The sequence below is a fragment of the Bufo bufo genome, chromosome 10 (genome assembly GCF_905171765.1).
Source record: "Bufo bufo chromosome 10, aBufBuf1.1, whole genome shotgun sequence".
Taxonomy (NCBI): domain Eukaryota; kingdom Metazoa; phylum Chordata; class Amphibia; order Anura; family Bufonidae; genus Bufo; species Bufo bufo.
Genome location: NC_053398.1, coordinates 29,045,123 through 29,069,963, shown reverse-complemented (window position 1 = coordinate 29,069,963; position 24,841 = coordinate 29,045,123). Strand labels below are relative to the sequence as shown.

At 47.4% G+C, this 24,841-nt stretch overlaps 2 protein-coding genes across 2 annotated transcripts in view; one reads left to right on the top strand and one right to left on the bottom strand.

Annotated features, from left to right (window-relative positions):
* The window catches only part of KIF18A (kinesin family member 18A), a 124,281-nt gene extending 117,483 nt beyond the window's left edge, over window positions 1-6,798 (bottom strand). The window contains exon 1 of the mRNA XM_040410327.1: window positions 6,715-6,798. The gene's annotated coding sequence lies outside the window, so the exon portion shown is untranslated. The remainder of the gene's footprint in view (window positions 1-6,714) is intronic.
* A 119-nt stretch (window positions 6,799-6,917) lies between these two features.
* The window catches only part of METTL15 (methyltransferase like 15), a 218,555-nt gene continuing 200,631 nt past the window's right edge, over window positions 6,918-24,841 (top strand). Inside the window, exons 1-2 of the mRNA XM_040410241.1 lie at window positions 6,918-7,078; window positions 24,593-24,779. Coding sequence (XP_040266175.1) covers window positions 24,597-24,779 — 183 coding nt within the window. The 5' untranslated portion in view covers window positions 6,918-7,078; window positions 24,593-24,596. The remainder of the gene's footprint in view (window positions 7,079-24,592; window positions 24,780-24,841) is intronic.

The following is a 24,841-nucleotide window of genomic DNA, read 5'->3' as shown; positions in this document are numbered from 1 at the left end:
GGATCTGTATTTTCTCTCTGTTCTGTCGGCAGCTGAGGTGAGGGGCTCTTTATAAGGGCTCATGCACACAAACATATTTTCTTTTCGTATCTGTTCCATTTTTTTTTTTTTGCGGACCGTATGCGGAACCATTCACTACAATGGGTCCGCAAAAAAAACGGAAGTTACTCCGTGTGCATTCCGTTTCCGTATGTCCATATTTCCATTCCGCAAAAAAATAGAACATGTCCTATTATTGTCCGCATTACGGAGAAGGATAAGACTGTTCTATTAGGGGCCAGCTGTTCCGTTCTGCAAAATACAGAATGCACAAGGACGTCATCCGTAATTTTTGTGGATCTGTTTTTTGCAGACTGCAAAATACATACGGTCGTGTGCACGAGCCCTAAGGCTACTTTCACACCATAGTTTTTGCTGGATCCGGCAGGGCTCAGCAAAAACGCTTCCGTTACTGATAATACAACCATCTGCATCCGTTATGAACAGATACGGTTGTATTATCTTTAACATTGAAAGGACGGATCCGTCATGAACTCCATTGAAAGTGAATAGGGGACAGATACGTTTTCTATTGTATCAGAACAGATCCGTCCTCATTGATTTGCATTGTGAGTCATGACGGATCCGTCTTGCTCCGCATCCCAGGATGGAAAGCAAAACGCAGCATGCTACTGATTGCTCTCCGGTATGAGAACAGAATGTATTTTGGATCATTCCGTTCAGTTAAGTTTTGCCCCCATTGACAATGAATGGGAACAAAACGGAAGCGTTTTTTTTCCGGTATTGAGCCCCTATGACGGATCTCAATACCGGAAAATATTAACGCTAGTGTGAAAGTAGCCTAACACTCAGCTTGGTTCTTATTTTACTCATAAGAATGCGGCTTAAATAAGTGTTTATGACCTTTTAGTAATTTAGCGATAAGGTTTATTAGATGACCGGCACAAAGTGAAAGTACCAGTCACACAGCTGGATAAACAGTGAATTCTGTGTGACAGAAGAGCTCAATGGGGAAGATTTATCAAACTGGTGTAAAGGAGAATTTGCTTAGTTGCCCATAGCAACCAGATTCCACCTTTCGTTTTTCCCAGCTCCTTTGGAAAATGAAAGGTGGAATCTGATTGGTTGCATTAGGCAACTAGGCCAGTTCTACTTTACACCAGTTTGATAAATCTCCCCCAATATTTTTAATAAAGACCAATTGAGAAAATTATTTTTAGCCCAAAATGCGATCATAAAAAAATTAAAAAATTGTCCCCGAAGGTGTACATATAAATCAATGATACTGTATGCGGCCACCAGGAAAAGAAAAACAAAAAAAAACACGAGAGGACACAGCAGTTGGAAAGTATGTCCTTAGTTACAGGGTTTCCTTCCAGGGAGGGAAGAGAAGTGCAGGGGCTCTCCCCTAGCGCGACACCTCAAATGGTAAGTCTCCTGTCCCCATCCAATAAAGCTCCTTACCAGAACGTGTTGTACACCACCAGAAAATGGCGCAAACAGAGGGGAACCAGGCTGCTGCACCTTCCTGCCGGAGACATCCACAAGGAGCCGGAACAGGATTCAAGAAAGCACGTACAAAAAAAAAAAAAAAAGGGAACCGTAGGACGCTGCACTGGTACCAATAAATGTTTGTTTATTAATAAAACAATAAAATGTATATATAAAAATCAGCTATGTGGAAGACTGCGGTTCGCCATTGAAACACGTAGCTGATATATTTTTTTTAATATATTTTATGTTTTACCCCTTCAGCACCCTATGTTTTCAGTTTTTCTACGTGTTCCCTCCAAGGAGGGGGAAGGACTTCCTTTGCACTTTTCATCTTTTTAGGATACTTTTTTTTGGCAACAAAATTAGACACCAAAAACTGCTAACAGCCCTGTGGGCAAATTTCCTGGTATAGACCCCTTTTCTAGCCATGACAGGACTTCACTTCTCTAGTTGGAGACTGGGATATTGATATTTCCCCCCCCCCCCCCCCCCCCCATCAGGAAGTGATGTCAGATCCCAGCATTATGGGATCAACGAGGATTTATCACAAAAAAATACATAAAACAGGCTAGAATGGAGGAAGTCAGAAAAACCCTGAGACAGTGGTCACCAATGTCACCTTGTGCCCTATGGACACTGAAGATTCCAACTTGCCGCGTTTGTTGGATTTTTCCAAAGGATGTGATTTTCATATGACTTTGCTTACGCCCGGAGTCTCAGTGATGTAAGAGAGATATATATTAGGGATCGACCGATATTGATTTTTTAGGGCCGATACCGATAATTTGTGAATTTTCAGGCCGATAGCCGATAATTTATACCGATATTCTGGGAATTTTCATTTTTGAGAAAAAAAATTAAAATTTCCTACACAAATCTGCTGAAAATTAATATGTTTATTGTTAACTTGTATTTTTTATTTTTTTTGTAAATCTTTTTCATTTATACTTAATATTTTTGTGTTTTTTTTTGTTTTGTTTTACTAACTTTTAGCCCCCTTAGGGACTAGAACCCTTGTCCCATTCACCCTGATAGATCTCTATCAGGGTGAATAGGAGCTCACACTGTCCCTGCTGCTCTGTGCACACAACAGCAGGGAGCTGACCATGGCAGTCAGGGCTTCAATAGCGTCCTGGCTGCCATGGTAACCGATCGGAGCCCCAGGATTACACAGCTGGGGCTCCGATCGGAGGAGCAGGGGAGAGGGGATCCTGTGGCCACTGCCACCAATGATTAATACTGGGGGGACTTGGGTGGGGGGGGCGCACTGCGCCACCAATGTTTTTACTATTGGGATGGGGGTGGGGGGCGCACTGCGCCACTAATGAAGATAAGTCTTTCATTCATATACAGGAGGCGGGAGCTGGCTGCAGAATCACATGGCCGGCTCCCGACCTCTATGAGTGGTAGCTGCGATCCGCGGCACCTAAGGGGTTAACTACCGCTGACCGCAGCTACCGCTCAGAGGTCGGGAGCCAGCTATGTGATTCTGCAGCCAGCTCCCGCCTTCTGTATATGAATTAATGAAAGACTCATCTTCATTGGTGGCGCAGCGGCCACAGCCCCGCCCCTCCTCTTGTCTTCTCTCCTGTCACTGGCGGCAGCAGCAGCACAGGGGGAGGACACACTGCTTCCTTCTCCCCTGTGCTGCTGAGGGAACACAGAACGCGCTGAGAGCAGCGCGATCTGTGTTCCCCATACGTTATTGGTATAATCGGCAAAATAGATGCCGATAACGTTCAAAATCCTGAATATCGGCCGATAATATCAGTAAAACCGATAATCGGTCGATCCCTAATATATATGCCAAATTTCAAGAAGATTGGATAATATTTAGGGGTTGCACGCATTGATCACTTTCATTACTACTCTCTCTACTGTACCTAGTAGGAGCTTGGTCTAAAAACGACTTCAGTTTCAGGATCCCAGGGGCTGGATGGCAAAAGCAATATATGCACTTAAAATTGTCCTCTTCACCAAACAGTTAAATATTCCTCAATGAGAATTGAAAGGAATGAAGCGGGTTGCACATTTTGTCCGCCTCATATATGTTCGCTTTTTGCATGAGGCGATTGTAAGTCGATGGTCTCCAAAGAATGATTTGGATATGCTACAGCTTCTGAGCACATACCCTAAGGGTCCATTCACACGTCCGTTATAACAGTCCGTTTCCGTTCCGATTTAAATCGGAACGTTTTTTCGGATCCATTAATTTCAATTGCCTCTGCAAAAATGCGGACACCAATCATAGTGCTGTCCGAATCATGGAATCCGTTCCGTTTTCCTATTTTCGAGTACGCGGATCCTGAAAAAAAAAAATTAAGCTTGTCCTACTTTCTGTCCGTTTTTCGGGTCCGTTGTCCATTCAAGTCAATGGATGCGCATAAATGCGGATGACATGCACAAAACCATCCGAATGTCATCTGATTTTGCGGATCCGTTGACAGGAAAATGGATGGAAAAAAAAAAACGGAATGACGGAAACACGGAACGGATTCGGAAGCACTTTAGTAAAAAAACTGAAGGTTGTACTGAAAAACGGATCCGCAAAAAAAAGGAACGTTTATCCGGAAAGGTAAAAATACTGACGTGTAAATGGACCCTAAAGGAGACACAAAAAAAAGTGCTCTCACAGTTGCTAAAAGACACGTTTGGTATCTGTCAGAAACAAACGTAGGATTGGCTTTTTTGGACGAACGTATTTCTTAGGCTGTTAAGGAAAATATGACTAAGAATTTAGAAACCAAACCTGCAAAGAAAAAGGAAATGAAGCGATTAGAGGGTGAAAACCTAATTTTTGAAGGAAAAGACCTGAGCCATTTCGATACTAATAAAACAAAGACGTTCTTTGAATTGTTTGGGATCCACGACGTGACAGAATACTGCAGCGATTCTCTAAGAAGCCATGTGAACGCTCTTAAGGTGGTCAATGATACCACAGAAAGAGAATTGCTCTGATAAAGTTGGACGAATCGGTCAGGGACGAACAACACAAACAATTCTTGTTGAGGGTAGTAGTCGAGCGTCACAGAAAAGTCGTCACCAAGCGAACAGAAGAAAGGATTGCATCGTTCAAAGTTGATTAATATAACACACGTTTTGCCCATCATACCACCTATTAATCTTAGGGTCTAGTTTTATTATTATTTTAAGTTTGTGATTTCTAGTTTTCCCAATAAAAGTAATCAACGGTGAAAAATCATATTTTTTGCCTATTTTTACAAAATCGTCCAATCTTCTTGAAATGTGGCATATATATCGTTTACATGACGGAGACTCGGGCGTAAGCAAAGTCTGCAAAAATGTTACATTTTATTTTTTTCCATTACAAAATGAAACCCCCTAGTGTTGCCGATACTGGGGCGGTCAGGATCCTATAGCTTCCCACTTGATAAAAGATGCCAAACACGCGAGCGTCTGCTCGTTCATCATCTGATCAACTGCTCCATAATAGGAGTCATTTATCAGGAATGACGGATCCGTCATGAACGCCACTGAAAGTCAATGGGGGACGGATCCGTTTTTGTATTGTCAGAGAAAACGGATCCGTCCCCATTGACTTACATGGTGTGTCATGACGGATCCATCTTGCTCCGCGCACCACATCTCGGACAGAAAAACGCTGCTCGGGAATGGGGACGCAGCCAAACGGAACGCATTTTAGCGCATTCTGTTCAGTTTTGTCCCCATTGACAATGAATGGGAACACAACTGAAGCGTTTTCTTCCGCTATTGAGACCATATGACGGATCTCAATAGCGGAATTTAAAACGCTAATGTGAAAGTAGCCTTTAAAAAAAATGATCGTTTGCAGATGGTAGATCGCGCTGTCTAATTACGGTCTGACGCTGGCATAGCGATCGCTCCTCCCCACACTGTAGAGGAGATCGCTGCATGTAATAGGAATGGTCTCCTCCGCTAGCGATCACTTCCATCCCGACAGTCGTCTGCCACATCTGGCTGTGTAATATACAGCCTGCAGACGTATTGCCTCCTACAAACGACTGGATCCGTTTGGCGGTCCTCAAACCACCATACTGACCGTGTGCACCCCACACTTTTCTCAGCCCCCACGGGAGCAAATGCCTTTTCTTGTCCACAAAAAGGACAAGATTAGGACAAGTTCTATCATTTGCGGACAGCACACGGGTGACGTTTTTTGCCGCCCCATACAAACGAATGAGTCCAAGTGCGAACCACCAAAAAAAGCGGATCGGATGAGGACCAAGGATGAGGATCGGATGAGGACCAAAACTCCGGTGGTGTGCGTGAGGCCTACTGCTCATCAAGCGCAGGGAAAGCTTAGGCTATGTTCACATCAGCGTTCAGCCTTTCCGTTCTCCTGCTCCGTTATAGGAGCAGGAAAACGGAAAGGACGGATTTGGCTCATAACTGAGCCGAACGGAGCCTACGGACCTCATAGACCCCCATAGACTATAATGGGGTCCGTTAGGTTATGACGCTTGTACAGACGTAACTGCGACCTCTAATAACGGACCCCCTGCGCAGACAGCTCCGTCCACCTGCGACGACAGTGAACTGATCTGACCCAGACTCAATCCCAAATGATCCCATTCACTAACAGCAAGCAGAGATACAGACCTCGCCCTCCCTTTACATACAAGTCCTTGTTATTAGACCTGGGAATTTTATGGCGACTAGTGTAGAGAGCGAAACTTGTGTTTTAAGTTCTGCGTCAAAAGTTCGGGTTATCGAATAGTCCCGTTACGGATTCCAAATTCCGTTACGGTCCGTGGTAGCGGAATCCGCGACGGGATTCTTCGATGACCTGAACTTTGGACGCGGAACTTAAAAACACACAAGTTTCGCTCAACGCTAATAGCGACCGGAGGGCCTCACAGAATCCACCTGCCATTGTTTTCAATGGGAGACAGCACCGGTGGTCCAAAGCCGCCGCGGCAAGAAAGTACTTGGCGTTTCTTGGACGCGGCTGGAAACCATCGCCGGTCCCCATTCACGGTTTGGCTCCAGTCAATGAGCAGGTCTGTAGGTAGCATTAATATGAAAATAAAAAAACGTGGCAAAAACCGCTGCGCTGTGTGTACACAGCCCTATACATAGCACTGCCATATTCCGCAGCGGCGTACACTTATCACAGATACACAGCCCCCGCTGCTAAGGACTGGCTGTAGGACCCCCCATTACCCAGAGCGGGGGGCCGGGCACTAGAAGAACTCGCACAGCCTTATAAGAACTCACTCGTCAGGAAGTTGCCGCCGCTCTTTTCTCTTTCAAATCCGGCGCCTCAGACGTTACAGCCGCGGCCTCCAGTAAGCGGCGGGCGTGACGTGTGCGGTGGGCGTGGCCTACCTCCCCTCAGAGACAGCGCTCCCGTCAGCCCTTATCCTACAGAACACCCCCCACCGGGTAACCTCTCCGGTGTGCGCCTGAAGCAGCGGGGCCCCTGCGGTACAATAACAGGTTACAGCTTGTCTGTGACGTTGTCGTTTCTGACGACGCGGAACTGTTATGTCCGGGGCTTTGTTGTGCCCGGTAGTAATAAGAGCGAGCACAGTCTCGCGCCGCTGACTTCCGGTGTGCTTTATCAGCTGCTGTGACGCTAGTAAGTTGGGAGCTTGGCTTGTGCGAAGGTTCCCCGTCCGTCGTCATGGCTGTGTGTGATCTATGTGCATGTCCATGCATCAACCCGTAGGGCCCATTCACACAGGCGCGTTTCCCCCTTCCCTCCACTGTTTTCGTTCGTATGTACATGACACTGATCAGTTCAGGGCAAAAAGTGCTCGGAGTCAGCCATTGCTCTCTGTTATCAGTCAGTGCAGAAATCTAACAGAAGCTCCCCTCCCCCCATGATGTTGATGATGATGATGATGACTACAGTCCTCCGGTGACATCCTGAATGATTGTGATGGCTCAGGACTCTTAAAAGGGGTTATCCATCGGAAAATATGTATTACGTGTCCACAGGGCGGGTGATAAATGTCAGATTGGGGGGGTCTGACCACTGGGACGCTGACCACTGGGACGCCCAAGACCGCCTGTTAGAATACCGCTCCGTTCACTTCTATGAGACTGAGGAGTCGCCATTCACATCAGCCCTCGCCCCTACTGGCGGAGTCGTCTGGGGGCGTGCACACCACTGTGTTATGGTCCGCATTCGATACGCATTTTTTGTGTTGCGGATCGGATGAGGACCCATTCATTTCAATGGAGCGTTCTAACATAGGGCAAGGGGCGCGCAGATCCGCAAAATGTGGAGCACACCTAGCCGGTATCTGTGTTTTGCGGATCTGTAATTTCCGGACCACAAAAACGGATAAGTCCACCGTTTAGTCTCCAGTGGCGGCAGCTGGCAGCCAATCGTTGCGGGTGCTGTGTTTTGGACCATCCGATATCGAGGGCCTTTCTAAAGTATAGGTCGACAGTATCTCTGGGCCAGAAAAAAAACCTTTAGGGTCCATTCACACGTCCGCATCCGTTCCGCAATTTTGCAGAAACAGGTGCGGACCCATTCATTTTCAGTTGGGCTGGAATGTGCTGTCCGCCTCCGCACTTCCGTTCCGCCAAAAAAATAGAACATGTCCTATTCTTGTCTGCAACTGCGGACAAGAAAAGGCATTTTCTATGCGAGTGCCGGCGATGTGCAGTCCGCAAAATGTAGAACGCACATTGCCGGTGTCCGTGTTTTGCGGATCCGGAAAACAAATACGGACGTGTGAATGGACCCTTAAAGTCATGGGTTTTGGGCATTAAAGGGAGGGGGGGTGTCCCTATCATATCGCTTGGCTATGTCATCAGTGTCTGGAACCCGCTCCTATGTCCAGAATGGAGCCTCCGAAGTGGAGGGAGAACCGCCGCATGTGCAGCCACCCTCCATCCAGCGCTATGGGAGAACTGAAAATAGCCAAGCACTGGCTCGGCCATGTCCGATGGTGAAGTGGCTGCGCTTGCGCAGAGCACTCTTCTATCCTTGCGAGAAAAGCTAATGGGGTCATTTATCAAACTGGTCAGTAGAACTGGCTTAAGCTACTTTCACACTAGCGGCACGGACCTCCGTCGGGTGAACCGCCTGTCGTATCCGTCCTGCTGCTAGTGACCGTGTGCCCCTGGACTGCCTCGTCCCCATTGACTATAATGGGGGCGGTGCGGAGTTCCGGCGGAGGCACAGCAGCGCACGGCGAGAGGCTGCCGGAATAAATGTCGGACATGTCGTAGTTTTATTCCGGCAGCCTCTCGCCTTGCCCCCGCCCCTATTATAGTCCAGGGGCACACGTTCACTAGTGGCAGGATGGATCCGACAGGCTGTTCACCCGACGGAGGTCCGTGCCGCTAATGTGAAAGTAGCCTTAGTTGTCGATAACAACCAATCGGGTTCCTCCTTTCACTTTTGACAGCTCCTTTGGAAAATGAAAGGGGGAATCTGATTGGTTGCTATGGGCAAGTAGGCCAGTTCTACTTTACACCAGTTTGATAAATGACTCCATAAGTGCTTGCTCAACTATTTCAGAAAACCCATAGCAGTGAATGGAGAGGGAGGGGTGCATCCTTCAGAGTGCTCTCCTTCACTTTGAGGGCCCCTTTCTTGAGATTGGAGTGGGTCACTGAGGTAGGACCAGCACCTGTCTGACCTGGATGGCATATCCTAGTGACATGTCTCAAATGTTGAGATGGGAATACCCCTTTAACTCCTTAAGGACACAGACTTATTTCACCTTCCTGCCCAGGCCATTTTTTGCAAATCTTTAAAACGCTTTTACTTATCCAGACCATTCTGAGATTGTTTTTTGTCGCATATTGTACTTCATGACACTGGTAAAATGAAGTAAAAAAAAACATTTTTATTTATCAAAAAATACCAAATTTATGAAATATTTGGAAAAAATTACAAATTTACAAGTTTCAATTTCTCTACTTCTATAATACATAGAAATACCTAATACAAAAATGGTTATTACTTTACATTCCCCATATGTCTACTTCATGTTTGGATCATTTTGGGAATGACATTTTATTTTTTGGGGACGTTATAAGGCTTTGAAGTTTAGAAGCAAATCTTGAAATTTTTCAGAAATTTTCAAAAACCCACTTTTTAAAGGACCAGTTCAGGTCTGAAGTCACTTTGTGAGGCTTATATAATAGAAACCACCCAAAAATGACCCCATTCTAGAAACTACACCCCTCAAGGTATTCTAAACTGATTTTACAAACGTCGATAACCCTTTAGGTGTTGCACAAGAGTTGTTGGCAAATGGGGATGAAATTTGAGATTTTAAATTTTTGGGCACATTTTCCATTTTAATCATTAATCAAGGGTTAACAGCCAAACAAAATGCTATATTTATTGCCCCAATTCTGTAGTTTGCAGGAACACCCCATATGTGGCCATAAACTACTGTATGGGCACACAGTAGGGTGTAGAGGGAAAGGTGCGCCGTGTGGTTTTTGGAAGGCAGATTTTGCTGGACTGGTTTATTTACACCATGTCCCATTTGAAGCCCCCCTGATGCATCCCTAGAGAAGAAACTCCATAAAAGTGACCCCATTTTGGAAACTGCGGGATAGGGTAGCAGTTTTGTTGGGACTATTTTTAGGGTACATATGATTTTCGGTTTATCTATATTACATTTTTGTGAGGCAAAGTTACCAGAAATAGAAATTCTGAAATTTTATCTCCATTTGCCAATAACTCTTGTGGAACACCTAAAGGGTTAACGACTTTTGTAAAATCAGTTTTGGATACCTTGAGGGGTGTAGTTTCTTAGATGGGGTCGCTTTTATGGAATTTTTACTCTAGGGTGCATCATGGGGGGCTTCAAATGGGACATGGTGTCAAAAAAAAGGCCATCAAAATCTGCCTTCCAGAAACCATACGGCGTTCCTTTCCTTCTGCGCCCTTCCGTTTGGTCATACAGCAGTTTACGACCACATATGGGGTGTTTCTGTAAACTGCAGAATGAGGGTAATAAATATTAAGTTTTGTTTGGCTGTTAACCCTTACTTTGTTATTGGAAAAAACTGATTAAAATGGAAAATTTGCCAAAATATGGCTTTTTTGGCACCGTTTTTATATTTTTTTTTTACCGTGTTCATCTGAGGGGTTGGGGGGTATTTTTGAAGAGCAGATTATTACGGACGCGGCAATTTTTTTTTTTTCTACTAAATAATCATTTTTTTTTATTTATTTATTTTCGTTTTAGTGTCTCGAATCTGAGAACCAGTTTTTTATCCGATGTCAGTGGCTAAATTGGGATATAAATTTAGTACTCCATGGAAGTGTTGTACTCCCTGAAGCAACCGTCAATGCAGAGGCCCGGATGATCGAGGCACGTGTCGCACTGAGTAGTGGTGTCCTTCCGTATCCCCCTCCTGCGACACACTCTGCATTTTTTTTTAGTTCGTCCCTTCTTTCCAGTATGGGAGACCACACGTGGAAAGTGTTGGCCAGGAACGATCCGGGCGACAACAGTTCCTGAGGTACTCCGGCCTGGTCTTTCCAGGTCCGAAAAGATCAGGGCCTTGAGGACTGCCTCATAGAACTGAAGGAATGTCCCTGTGTTGCCAGCGCTCCGAGACAGCACAAAAGAGTTGTACAAGGCAACCTGCACCAAGTAGACCGCAACTTTTTTGTACCATGCCCGGGTTTTGCGCATGGCGTTATATGGCTTGAGGACTTGATCAGAGAGATCAACTCCTCCCATATACCGATTGTAGTAGACGATACAATCGGGCTTGAGGACCGTTGCCGTGGTACCTCGCACAGGGACAGGGCTGATGCCGTTACCGTGAATTGTGGACAGTACAAGGTCAACCCTCTTGTCCTTATATCTGACCAGCAACAGGTTTTCACTGGTAAGGGCACGGGTCTCACCCCTGGGGATAGGTACCTGGAGGGGGTGGGTAGGGAGGCTGCGTTGATTTTTCCGCACGGTCCCACAAGCGGACGTGGATCTGGCGGCGAGGGACTGGAACAAGGGGATACTAGTATAAAAGTTATCCACGTACAGGTGATAACCTTTATCTAGCAGTGGGTGCATAAGGTCCCACACAAGTTTCCCGCTAACACCCAGAGTGGGGGGACATTCTGGTGGTTGAATACGGTAATCTTGCCCCTCGTACACACAAAACTTGTAAGTGTACCCTGAGGTACTCTCACAAAGTTTGTACAGCTACACGCCATACCTCGCCCGCTTAAAGGGAACATACTGGCGGAAAAGGAGTCTCCCCTTGAACGCAATGAGAGACTCATCAACCGCGACCTCCCTTCCAGGTACATAGGCCTGTACAAATTTGGCCCCAAAGTGATCGATGACCGGCCTGATTTTGTACAGCCGGTCATAGGCAGGATCACCTTGGGGGAGGGACATGCTGCATTATCTGAATAATGCAGGCATTTCCGGGTGGCCTCAAACCGGGAGCGTGTCATGGCCGTACTGTAAAGTGGGGTCTGGTAGAGGACGTCCCCACTCCAGTAATGCCTGACACTAGGTTTCGTGACTAGGCCCATGTGCAGCACGAGGCCCCAAAATGTCCTCATCTCGGCTGCACTGACTGGCGTCCAACCACCGGGCCTAGCCAAAAAGGAGCCCTGGTGTTGAGTAACAAACTCTCCACCATCAGATTTACAAAGTGGTCACTGAAAAAAAGACTAAAAAAGTTGTATTCAGTGAAGCCCACTGTGGAAATCTGGATTTTTGGTTGGCCTACAAAATCAGGAATCATGGGCTCAAAGCGCTCTGGGGTATACCAGACAAGTTCACCGGCAGGGGGCTCGGGTGGACTTATCTGGTGGGCCGGAAAACTAGTACGAGCCCCAGAGCTGCTCGTACAAGGGTGGGCCACAGGGTCCCTAGCATGGCGGTCCCCTTGCTCTGCCTGGTGGCGTCTCCGCCGCCTTGGAGGCTCATCATCGCTTGATGATGAGGAGGACGCGGATGACAAAAGGAACGTGGGGTCATCCTCGTCCTCACTGGGGCTCTCGGACTGGGCGTATGCCTCCTTGGCCGAGAACATCCGGCGGGCCATAGGTTAGTGTGTGTGCGTGTAAATCTTTATTCAGTGTGCGTGTGTGTGGGGGCATGGGTGTTCGGGAACTCACCCTAAAACCTAACAGACAAAAAAAAAAAAAAGACTAACTTAAAAATGGGCAAAAAATTAGAAAATAAAAATATTCAAAACCACTGATCAACCGTCCGAAGTTGATCAGCGGTGGGGTGTGCGATATGCTAAGAGTGCCGGCCACAGTCAGCGTACGCACAAAAACAAAAAACTGGCTGCGCCCCAAAAAAAGTTGTGGGGGGGGGGTGCAGGGGGGCAAGCGCAGCACCCCCGGGGGGTCTAGGGTCACACAGCTGTGCTGTGGACCCCAGACACCCTATTTAGGGTGATGCAATAACAAAGTTTTTTTTTTTCTTCCTTCCACTAACTTTCCCTTTTATATCCCTGCCTAGCCCAACCTTTCCCTAGCCTTTCCCTAATTACCTGACTGAACAGATGGGGGGTGCTTGGGCACAGATGGGTGCTGGGCACAGATTGGGTGATGCCTGGACAGATGGGGGGTGCTGAAATCCGACGATGTGCAGCGCTTCTCTCTCCTCTGCTCCCTGGACACACAAGGAGGAGGAGAGGAGCGCTGCTATGATTTGAACCTCCCACCGCTCTCCCACCTACCAATCAGAGGCGATCCTGAGAGGTGATGTCACATCACCTCTCAGGATCTAAGGATGGTGATTGGTGGGGTAAAATCACACCACCCATCACCATCCTGTTCCGGGTTATCAGGTCCTCAGAGACCAGAATAACCCGGAAACACAGCAAACCGCAGGTCTGAATTGACCTGCGGTTTGCTGCGATCACCTACACGGGGTGGTCACAGGACCCCCCGGCGCATCTAGCCAAGGTGCCTGCTCAATGATTTGTACGCCCTGTGTCCGTAACAGGTTAAAGAGCATCTGTCAGCAGATTTGTACCTATGACACTGGCTGACCTGTTACATGTGCGCTTGGCAGCTGAAGGCATCTGTGTTGGTCCCATTTTCATATGTGCCCACATTGCTGGTGTTTTCTGATATGCAAATGAGCTCCTAGGAGCAACGGGGGTGTTGCCATTACACCTAGAGCCTCTGCACTCTTTGCAACTGCCACTTCCTCTGCACTTTGACAGGACTAGGCAGTGTAAACTTCATCATGCCTGGCCCTGTCAATCAAAATGCAGAGGGCGCGGCAGTTGCAAAGAGAACAGAGCCTCTAGGTGTAATGGCAACACCCCCGTTGCTCCTAGGAGCTCATTTGCATATATTAAAACATCATTTTTCTCAGCAATGCGGGCACATATGAACATGGGACCAACACAGATGCCTTCAGCTGCCAAGTGCACATGTAACAGGTCAGCCAGTGTCATAGGGACAAGTCTGCTGACAGATGCCCTTTAACAACGCACTGTAATAAATGATGTGTTTCTTGAAGAAGGTTTCCAATGTACGTGCATGGATTGGTCCATCTTCTACTTGGTCATATGGCGCTCGTGTTTGGAAAATCGTAATCCGCCAACGTCCTGTCCTTTAACAGGTTTCTGATCTGGACTATGAACCTGTATGTAATTTCCACAGCCCACGAGAGAGAAGATGCTGTCGACAGAACTGTTCATGGTGCATGCACAAACTGAATTCTGCTCATCTGCGCATGCGCCAGGAATAAGCAATAGTTCTGGCCCCGTCCTGGGCTGTGGAAGTGACATTCCCATCTATAGACTAGACCTGAAACCTGGTAAAGGGCGCGACATTAGCAGGTGCAGGATTTTGAAGAGGAGCTTCATTTGACCAGGTTACAGGGCGGCCGACCCATCCAACTTCTGCACGAGGTGTAATTAAGGTGGGATCCGGGAAGACCACTTTAGGGCTCATGGACACAAACATATTTTTTTGCGGCGCATATGTGGATCCATTCACTTCAATGGGTCCGCAAAAAAAAACAAAATGACTCTGTGTGCGTTCCGTTTTCGTATGTCAGCATGGCCGTTCCGCAAAAAAAAAGAACATGTCCTATTCTTTCCCGTTTTGGGGACAAGAGAAGGCATTGTTACAATGGATCAGCCACAGTAAAAAAAAAAATAATACAAATGTCACGTGGATGTCATCCATATTTACAGTCGTGTGCCTGAGCTCCTAAAGTACTTCTCTGGGATAGCTCAAGATAAGTCTTGGAGATAGGAGTGGGAGGGTTTGGATTATGGAGGACATCAGTCTTAGATCGTTGAATGTAGAGCACGAGAAGGGTGATAAGACAGAGACTGAAAATCAAACCTAATGATAATTTCCAACAGAGGACTATGTAGAGAGAAAGAGGACCTAGCACTCAGGAACCCCAGCCTCAAGGGGATGGGGAAGGAGAGCCATCAAATGATACACTGAAGAAGTGGTCAGAGGTAGGATGAAAACCAAGACACAGCTGTGCCCTTAAAGGGTTTTTCTGAGATATTTTTACTGATGACCTATCCTCTAGATAAGTCATCAGTATGTGATTGGAGGAGGTCCAACACCTCCAGACTCCAGCTGTTTGAGCAGGCACCTGCACCCACAGTAGTGCAACGGACTTCTCGCAGCAATGCCTTGGCCATGTCACGTCACCTCAGCACAATGGGGCTGGACTGGGCTGCGATAGTGTCACGGGGTTCCGAAGGTGCACTCGGTCCCCCATCGCCCGCAGACCTGTTGCTTAGCTTTGGGAATGAGGATCTGTGTTTGACCTCATTCCCAGGGCGGCTTTACTAGCTGGGTGGCTCCCTGCTCCTAAGTCTGCCTTGAGCGCCGAGCTGATCACTCGGTGCTCGACTGGTTGGTCTGTCGGTCATGTGACGCTGGCCACGTCACATGACCCTCACTCCCCACTATAAATACAGGCAGCCTGCTGGCTACAGGTTGCCTGTTAATTTCTAGGTTCCTGGCTATTTGTTGGACTGCTGAATACTTACCTGATCCTGTTCCTTGACCATCCTTTTGCCTGCTCCTCCTGTACTGCGCATCCGTCCTGGTATTGTGACCTCGGCTCCCACCTGACTACTCTCTTTGGACTCCTCTTGTACTTCTCTGCTCTCCTGGTATTTGACCCCGGCTTCTCCTGACCATTCTTTGCTTAATCCTTTGTACTTTGTAGCTTTCCTGGTATTGACTCGGTCCGTTCACGTCCTGTTGTTTGTCTGTCTGTCATCCCTGCACTTATTCCAAGTTAGGGACTGCCGTCCAGTTGTCCCCTGTCATTAGGACTCGCGAGGCAAGTAGGCAGGGCCAGGGGTAAGGGTGGAGCGCAGTGGTCACTACCCTTCTCCCCTGTGTGTGTGTGTACGTGACCGTTACAGATAGCAAGCACCAAGCAGATGCCTTCTCATACAGCTGATTGGCAGGGGTCCCGGATGTCGGACCCCCACCCACCGATCAGATACTAATGACCTTTCAATCAGTAAAAAAAACTCTGAAATCCCCTTTAGGGACAATAGAGCGGAGAAAACTGAGGGGGAGTTGATGTACATTGTCTGTACCCTAAACACGCCCAACTCTGGTTTGATTGACATCTGAGGCCTGGATACGCCATCTCCAACCAAGCGCTGGCAGGAACCAGTTAGGCCTCATGCACACGTCCGTATTTTAGAGCCATGTCCAATCCACAGTTTTTGTGGATCACACGCGAAACACAAAACAAATTTGTGCATGTAGCCTTAAATGGGTCTTCTGGTTATAACAGGTTATCTCCTGTCCACAGGCTAGAAGATAATTATCAGATCGGTAGAGGTCCTAGCGCTGGGCCCCACATGAGAACGGGGTCCTTGTACGCCGTGGAGCCCTGTACTCGGCTATCTCCGGCTCTCCTATAGAAATGAATAGAGCGCCGGCATGCTTTTCCGACCAGCTGCTCCGTCCCTTTCGAGGGGGCTCTACAAGGTACGAGGCCCCTGCTCTTATGATCGGTGGGGGGCCCAGCGGTAGGACCCCCACCAATCTGATAGTTATCCTCGCCTATCCTGTGGATAGGAGATAAGTTGTTATAACTGGAAGCCCCATTAACTCTCTTGACATGTCCTTTTTAGGAAATACAGTGGATATAAAAAGTCTACACACCTCTGTTAAAATGTCAGGTTTCTTTGATGTAAAAAAATGAGACAGATAAATCATTTCAGAACATTTTCCACCTTTAATGTGACCTATAAACTACCACTCAATTGAAAAACAAACTGAAATCTTTTAGGTGGAGGGAAAAAAACAAACAAAAAAACTAAAATAATGTGGTTGCATAAGTGTGCACACCCTCTTATAACTGAGGATGTAGCTGTGTTCAGAATTAAGCAATCACATTCAAAATCATGTTAAAAAGGAGTCAGCATACACCGGCCATCATTTAAAGTGCCTCTGATTAACCCCAGATAAAGGTCAGCTGCTCTAGTTGTTTTTTCCTGAAATTTTCTTAGTTGCATCCCACAGCAGAAGCCATGGTCCACAGAGAGCTTCCAAAGCATCAGAGGGATCTCATTGTTAGAAGGTATCAGTCAGGAGAAGGGTACAAAAGAATTTCCAAGGCATTAGATCTACCATGGAACACAGTGAAGACCGTCATCATCAAGTGGAGAAAATATGGCACAACAGTGACTTTACCAAGAACTGGACGTCCCTCCAAAATTGATGAAAAGACGAGAAGATAACTGGTCTGGGAGGCGACCAAGAGGCCTACAGCAACATTAAAGGAGCTGCAGGAATATCTGGCAAGTGCTGGCTGTGTGGTACATGTGACAACAATCTCCCGTATTCTTCATATGTCTGGGCTATGGGGTAGAGCGGCAAGACGAAAGCCTTTTCTTACGAAGAAAAACATCCAAGCCAGGCTACATTTTGCAAAAACACATCTGAAGTCTCCCAAAAGCATGTGGGAAAATGTGTTATGGTCTGATGAAACCAAGGTTGAACTTTTTGGCCATAATTCCAAAAGATATGTTTGGCGCAAAAACAACACTGCACATCACCAAAAGAATACCATCCCCACAGTGAAGCATGGTGGTGGCAGCATCATGCCAAGGGGCTGTTTCTCTTCAGCTGGAACTGGGGCCTTAGTTAAGCTAGAGGGAATTATGAACAGTTCCAAATACCCGTCAATATTGGCACAAAACCTTCAGGCTTCTGCTAGAAAGCTGAACATGAAGAGGAACTTCATCTTTCAGCATGACAACGACCCAAAGCATACATCCAAATCAACAAAGGAATGGCTTCACCAGAAGAAGATTAAAGTTCTGGAATGGCCCAGCCAGAGCCCAGACCTGAATCCGATTGAAAATCTGTGGGGTGATCTGAAGAGGGCTGTGCACATTAAAGGTGGAAAAAGTTCTCCAAATGATTTATCTTTTTCTCTTTTTTTTTACATCACAGAAACCTGACATTTTAACAGAGGTGTGTAGACTTTTTATATCCACTGTACTTGTATTTCTCATGAAATACTTTTGGAGCATCGTTTTTTCGAACTCTGTGTTGTGCAGTTCCTCTGTTGTTCCTCCTAGCGATTTATGAATAAATTAACAGCTGGGTATTAGCTGTTAGGGGCATTCTGACACTTGTCTAATCAGAGAGGACTGTGTAGGGCAGGGATGCTCAACCTGCGGCCCTCCAGCTGTTGCAAAACTACAACTCCCAGCATGCCCGGAAAGCCTACAGCTATCAGCCTACAGCCGAGCTTGATGGGAGTTGTAGTTTTACAACAGCAGGAGGGCCACAGGTTGAGCATCCCTGGTATAGGGACACACCCAGGGCTCCAGATGGCGACCAAAACGGTCGCCAATGCGCCTCAAAATTTGCAGATGGCGACAAGACTTTTTAGTCTTGTCGCCATTTGCGACTGTACCGCTGCGATCCTGCGCAGCCTAAGTTCTCTTCAGTAGCACACGGCACAGTGGAGAAGGAAGGAGTCCCTCCCTCTCCACTGTGACGCGGCCGCCACTACCACCAATGGGGATATAGCAAGGAGGGAAGGAGCCGTCGCCACTGCGCCACCAATGGGGATATAGCAGGGAGGAGGAGGGGAGGAGTTGTCGCCACTGCGCCACCAATGAATGTAAAACATAAGTGTCGGCAGCGGTATCAGAGACCCAGCACCCGGCCTCAATAACAGGGCAGGCGATCCGCGGCCATTAACCCCTCAGGTGCCCCAGATCGCATGCCCTGTTATTGAGGCCGGGTGCCCGGTCTGTGATACCGCTGCCGACACTTGTATAAATGAGTCAAAGAGGACCTTTCATGGGTCCAAAGAATATGAACTCAGTAGCAGGCTGCATAGAGCGGCGCCCAGGGATCTAAGTGCACTTACTATTATTCCTGGGCGCCGCTCCGTTCGTCCGCTGTGGCCCCCGGTATTTTCAGCATTCAGAGGAAGGAGGAGGAGGAGACTCCAGTGTCTGTCCTTCTCCCTGACAGCAGCGCTGTCCAATCAGAGCGCAGAACTCAGAGCCAGGGAGGTTTCTTCTCCCTGGCTCTGAGCTCTGCGCTGTGATTGGACAGCGCTGCTGTCAGGGAGAAGGACAGACACTGGAGTCTCCTCCTTCCTCTGAATGCTGAAAATACCGGGGGCCACAGCGGACGAACGGAGCGGCGCCCAGGAATAATAGTAAGTGCACTTAGATCCCTGGGCGCCGCTCTATGCAGCCTGCTGATAAGTTCATATTCTTTGGACCCACGAAAGGTCCTCTTTAGACATTCATTGGTGGTGCAGTGCGCTCTCCCAAAGCCTCTCCCCCCCCCCCCCCATTATTACTAGCCACAAGTCCCGTTCCCCCCCTCCCACGCAGGGAGGAGAAGGGGCCACGGAAGCCCGGTATAGTCCAGTAGGCCCAGGAAATACAGTCCACAAAACTCTGCTGGTGGTCCCAAGTGGAAGTCGCGCTGCAGAAGCTCCTCCCGACCTCAGCTTCAAGTCCTACCATGCATGTCACCCCAAGCAATAGGCGCTTTTCCGCCGTTCGCTGCCCTCAGCATCACCTCCCCAAATCTGCTTTTACGACTCCAGACTGGAACTCTGTCACTTTGGCCTCACGCAAACACGCGGATCTGCAAGAAACCAATGATGTCCGTGTTGAATCCGTCTTTTTTGCGGACCCCTTGACCTCAATGGGTCTGCGGCCAAGTGTAGGACATGTTCTATCTCTTTGCGGAACGGCCGTAAGGATGATCCGTGTGCTTTCCACATCCGTAGGTCCGTTTCCGCCAATAATAGAACATGGCCTATTTGTGGGCTCAAAATGCGGTCGATGGGTCCACAAACAGGACAGATGCATCAAGAACGTCATCCGTAACCGACCGCAAAATGCATATGATCGTGGGGTCTCTTGCTTCAGTCTTTTAACCCCTGTCATCTGGGCAGTTTTAGTTGCTCCTCACCATTGATCCGTTGGGAGCGTCTGCAGGAACTGGACAATAAGCCGAGGAATAGAAGCCAAATGTCTTCCTTGCCCAGTCTCAATGGGAGGTCTATAGGTGGAGGCCGACATCATTTAGCTATGATGTAGACGGACACGGATTCACTTATCTGACGAGCAGGAACCATGGACCCCGGCACCTAGGAAAACTGTCAAAGCTGACATAAAAGCAACCAAAATATAGAGTTGCGTAAAAAAACTCGCAGTAAGTCATAATGCGCCATCGCAAGGGGTCTTCCAGCACATCTTTTACGATTTTGCCAGCGGAAGTTGTGCTCACCTGTATCCACCCTATGCAGAAACCTGCTGGCGCTGTGCATATAAAAATGCCAAAGACATGAATAATTCATCTTTTAAAGGTGTGACTTTGCCTGTGCCGTCACCCTACAGTTGGGAAGCCTCTTTTATGCATAATCGAGCCATTTGCACAAACCCTCCAGGAAATCAAGCGCGTTCAAAGTTGATTTTGCATTGCTGCAAAGGTGGCAGTACGCGTTAGACGTGTTTAGGACAACCCAAGAAATTTGGGGGGGGGGGATCAGCCAACCATCTAACGTGTATGGAGGCTTCTCGACTCTCCCCTGAAGGCAGGTGTCTGGGGTAGAGAAGGATCAGGCAGCTGGATTTCAACATGCCCGATCCTTTTGGGTATATAAGCAGAAGTGTCCGGCAGTGGCTTTCTCCCCATGCAGGCTTAGGCAGGTTTCACATCTACGTAGAGGCGCAGCCTGCCGGTGTTCACCGTAATTGCCACGGATGCCTCAGTTGTATATGGATCTTATGGGAACGTTGTGATTTTGTGCACTATTGGGTACTGGAACGTCTTTTTGGGTCTCCTATGCAAATTAGCTGTTTCCAAAAGGAAAATAAATCTGTTCCACCAGTTGGGAGGTGGCTCTCCTGTTCAATACGGCACTTGACAGCATCCATTCAGGCGAAAAGCCAAGTCTCCCAATGTACTCAGCAATGTTTTGCCCCCTCCCAGCGTCATCCTCATGTAAGGATGACTGTTCTGTTCCATAGACTTGCATTGCAACGCAAGCCCCCATGGAAAATCTATAGATCCATCAAAGGGATTGAGCCATGAAAATAACTATGCACAGGATAGGGCATCAGGTGTCAAGATCTCTCTGCTAGGGACTCCTGCCGATCACGAGAATGGAGGCTTGTGCTCCCTGTTTGGAGGAAGCGGCAGACATGCTGTATGGGACTGCCAGAGATAGCGGAGTAGAAGCAATTAAGAATTTCCAGCAGCCCCATAGAACTGAATGGAGCACCAGCGCTCATGCCGGTCAGCTGCTCCATTCAGATGGGGGAGCACGATCCCCCATTCTCGTGATTGTTGGGGGCCCCAACGTTCATTCCCACTCTGATTAGACACATCTACCCTATCCTGTGGATAGGGGACACGTTTTGTTTCTGAGACAACCTCTTTAATGACCTGTCCTCAGGATAGGGCATCAGTATCTGATAGGCAGGGGCCCAACACCCACCATGCTCACCGATCAGCTGTTGCCTGTTATCACTTTGAACGGAGCCAGAAGCACAGTATAGCCGGGTTACTGCAGTATTCAAGTACATAGCAGCTGAGGCGCAGTAACCCGCCATGGCCACCACACTTCGAATGGAGCTGTGCTTCCAGGCCTTGTGCAGGCATTATACACTGCTCGTTTCCAGGGTTATGACCACCATGTAATCCAGCAGCAGTGGTCGTGCTTGCACACTATAAGAAAATGTGGCGGCCTCTCTAGTGGCCAGGACCGTGGGAGTGCACGGATGCGCAAAAGCTCCCATCCCGATCAACTTGTATCTGCAGCGGTGGTCGTAACCCCTGGAATCGAGCAGTGTATAATGTGATGGAAAAATGAATCAAGTAGCAAAGGAGGCAATATAGACAAACACAATACATTAGTAAGTGCCTGCTATTAAAGGGCATCTGTCAGTCGGCTGACCTGTTACATGTCCTCTTGGCAGCTGAAGGCATTGGTGTTGGTCCCATGTCCCTATATGCCATTGCAGAAAAAAATGAAGTTTTAATTTATGCAAATGAGCCTCTAGAAGCATCGGGAGCATTGCCGTTACACCTAGAGGCTCTGCTCACTCTGCAACTGCTGCGCCCTCTGCACTTTGATTGATGTGGCCAGGGTGTGAAAATATAATCATGCCTGGCCCTGTCAAAGTACAGAGGACGCTGCAGTTGCAGAGAGAGCAGAGCCTCTAGGTGTAAAGGTAACGCCCCCGTTGCTCCTAGAGGCTCATTTGCATATATTAAAAACATAATTTTTCCCAGCAATGCCAACACATATGAACATGGGACCAACACAAATGCCTTCAGCTGCCAAGTGCACATGTAACAGGTCAGCCGGTGTCATGGGTTCAAAATGACGGTGTGTGCCGGGATCCTGCAGAACACAGTATGGAACGGCAGCAGCTGCTTGTCAGCCCTGGCCGGAGAGTTAGGCCCCTTGCAGACGAGGGTGTCCGGATGCGTTGCGGGAAAATGCGCGATTTTTCTGCGCGAGTGCAAAACATTGTAATGTGTTTTGCACGTGCGTGAGAAAAATTGGCATGTTTGGTACCCAAACCCGAACTTCTTCACAGAAGTTCGGGTTTGGGTTAAGTGTTGTGTAGATTTTATTATTTTCCCTTATAACATGGTTATAAGGGAAAATAATAGCGTTCTGAATACAGAATGCAGAGTACAATAGAGCTGGAGGAGTTAAAAATTAAACTCGCCTTTATCCACTTGCTCGCGCAGCCGGCATCTCTTCTGTCTTCTTTGAGGAATAGGACCTTTGATGACGTCACTGCGCTCATCACATCCATTGTGATGGATCATGTGATGGACCATGTGATGACCGGAGTGATGTCACCACAGACAGGTCCTTTTCCTGTGCACAGCAAAGATGAAGACAGAAGAGATGCCGGCTGCACAAGCAAGTGGATTAAGGTGAGTTAAAAATAATTTTTTATTTTTTTTAACCCCTCCAGCCCTATTGTAGCATTCTGTATTAAGAATGCTATTATTTTCCCTTATAACCATGTTATAAGGGAAAATAATAACGATCGGGTCCCCATCCCGATCGTCACCTAGCAACCGTGCGTGAAAATCGCACCGCATCCGCACTTGCTTGCTTTTCACGCAACCCCATTCACTCCTATGGGGCCTGCGTTGCGTGAAAAACGCAGAATATAGAGCATGCTGCGAATTTCATGCAACGCACAAGTGATGCGTGAAAATCACTGCTCGTGTGCACAGCCCCATAGAAATGAATGGGTCCGGATTCAATGCGGGTGCAATGCCTTATCCTCACGCATCGCATCCGCGCGGAATTCTCACCCGTCTGAAAGAGGTCCATACTGGTAATTATCCCTTGTTTTGTATATTGCTTTAAAATCAAAATCTGCACGTCCCCTAGCCACATACTGTAGAATGAAAGAGACGGACGACTCGCGCTCTACTGTTACCTTCTAATTGTATATGTATAATTGAATTTCTGCTGTTAACTTTTCATTGGTAATTCAATTTATTTCGCCTATCTCTGTGTCAGCTGTTTTAATCTGTTCTGTGCTGGACGTCTTTGCTCGTCTTTTTTTTTTGTGTTAATAAAGAGGACCTGTCACCACCTTCCTACATGTGTCCCTCCTGTCCCCCGGATTCTTCTTATTTTATTATATATATATATGCGTTCATCCCCGTTCCTAATATATCGGGTTTAAAATGCCGGTCCTAATAAATGTGCCCCTATATCCTTCTCATATTGAGAACAATGTTTTTAGGCTTAAAAAACTAATAAATATTGCTGGTTTCTTTGTAATCTATTCTGCCTGTGAATAAACCAGTAATAGTTTTCAGTCTTATAAGCAAAAAATAAATAAATACTATTCTCAATATAGTAAGGCCTATTATTGTTATTATATGATTTATATATTTATTATATTATAACTATATATTATGCCTTAGGCCTCATGGGCGTTGGGCGGCCGTGGCCGTATTGCGGCCTGGTGACATTGAAGATGATGGTTGATCCATAATTCAGGGATTTTCTTGTCCTTAAAGGGGTTGTACGGGTTCAGGGCTGAACCTTTCTATAAGCTCCCCTTCACTCCTTTGCCATGTAGGAGTGGAGCATTTTCTTGCTCCGACGCTCCCCTTACCCTGCCCTGCTTCACGCAGCGCAATGTCTGTTTGTTGTTAGCCGGTGATGTACCAGGCTTCACATGAGTATGCTAGGCGGAGACTTTCACCTAGCAGGGAGCCCCGTGACATCACACGGCACAAATGGGCGGTGTATAGCACTGTCTTGAGCGATTTTAGAGGCGGGTACTAGTGATTCCGCCTTTAAAACCACCCAGAACAGCGCTATACACCGTCCGTTTGTGCAGATGACATCACGGGGGTCTGTGCTAGGCAGAAATCTCCGCCTAGCATACTCATGTGAAGCCTGGTACATCACCGGCTCACAACAAACAGACATCGCGCTGCAAGGCAAGAGGAGCATCAAGCAAGGAAACGCTCCGATGCTCCACTCCGTACATGGTGGCTTATATCCAGGTTCAGCCCTTTTAATATTTATTTAGTTAAAATAATTCTCATTTTAAGATGTTTATTGTAAAGCATAAAACACTAATATTCGCCATATGTTCTCGTTCCCCTCCTTGCCTGGCTGGATGTCTACAGTAGGATGCGTTCTTTACTGAGACTGGTGACGTGCGGAAAATTCAGCAGAGTCTTCAGCTCTTCTGTTCTGCAGAGTCGGAGGTTGTGCCAGACATCTGCATCCTCAGAAACACAAAGTGAAAAGGTTCTCCACCAACCTGTCATGCTTAATGAAGTCATCAGCTACTTAAGTCCAAAGGAAGGTCAGGTAGGTTCCTCCACTTCACACATACTTTCACAAAATTAGGTTATGTGTTTACTTTGCATTAA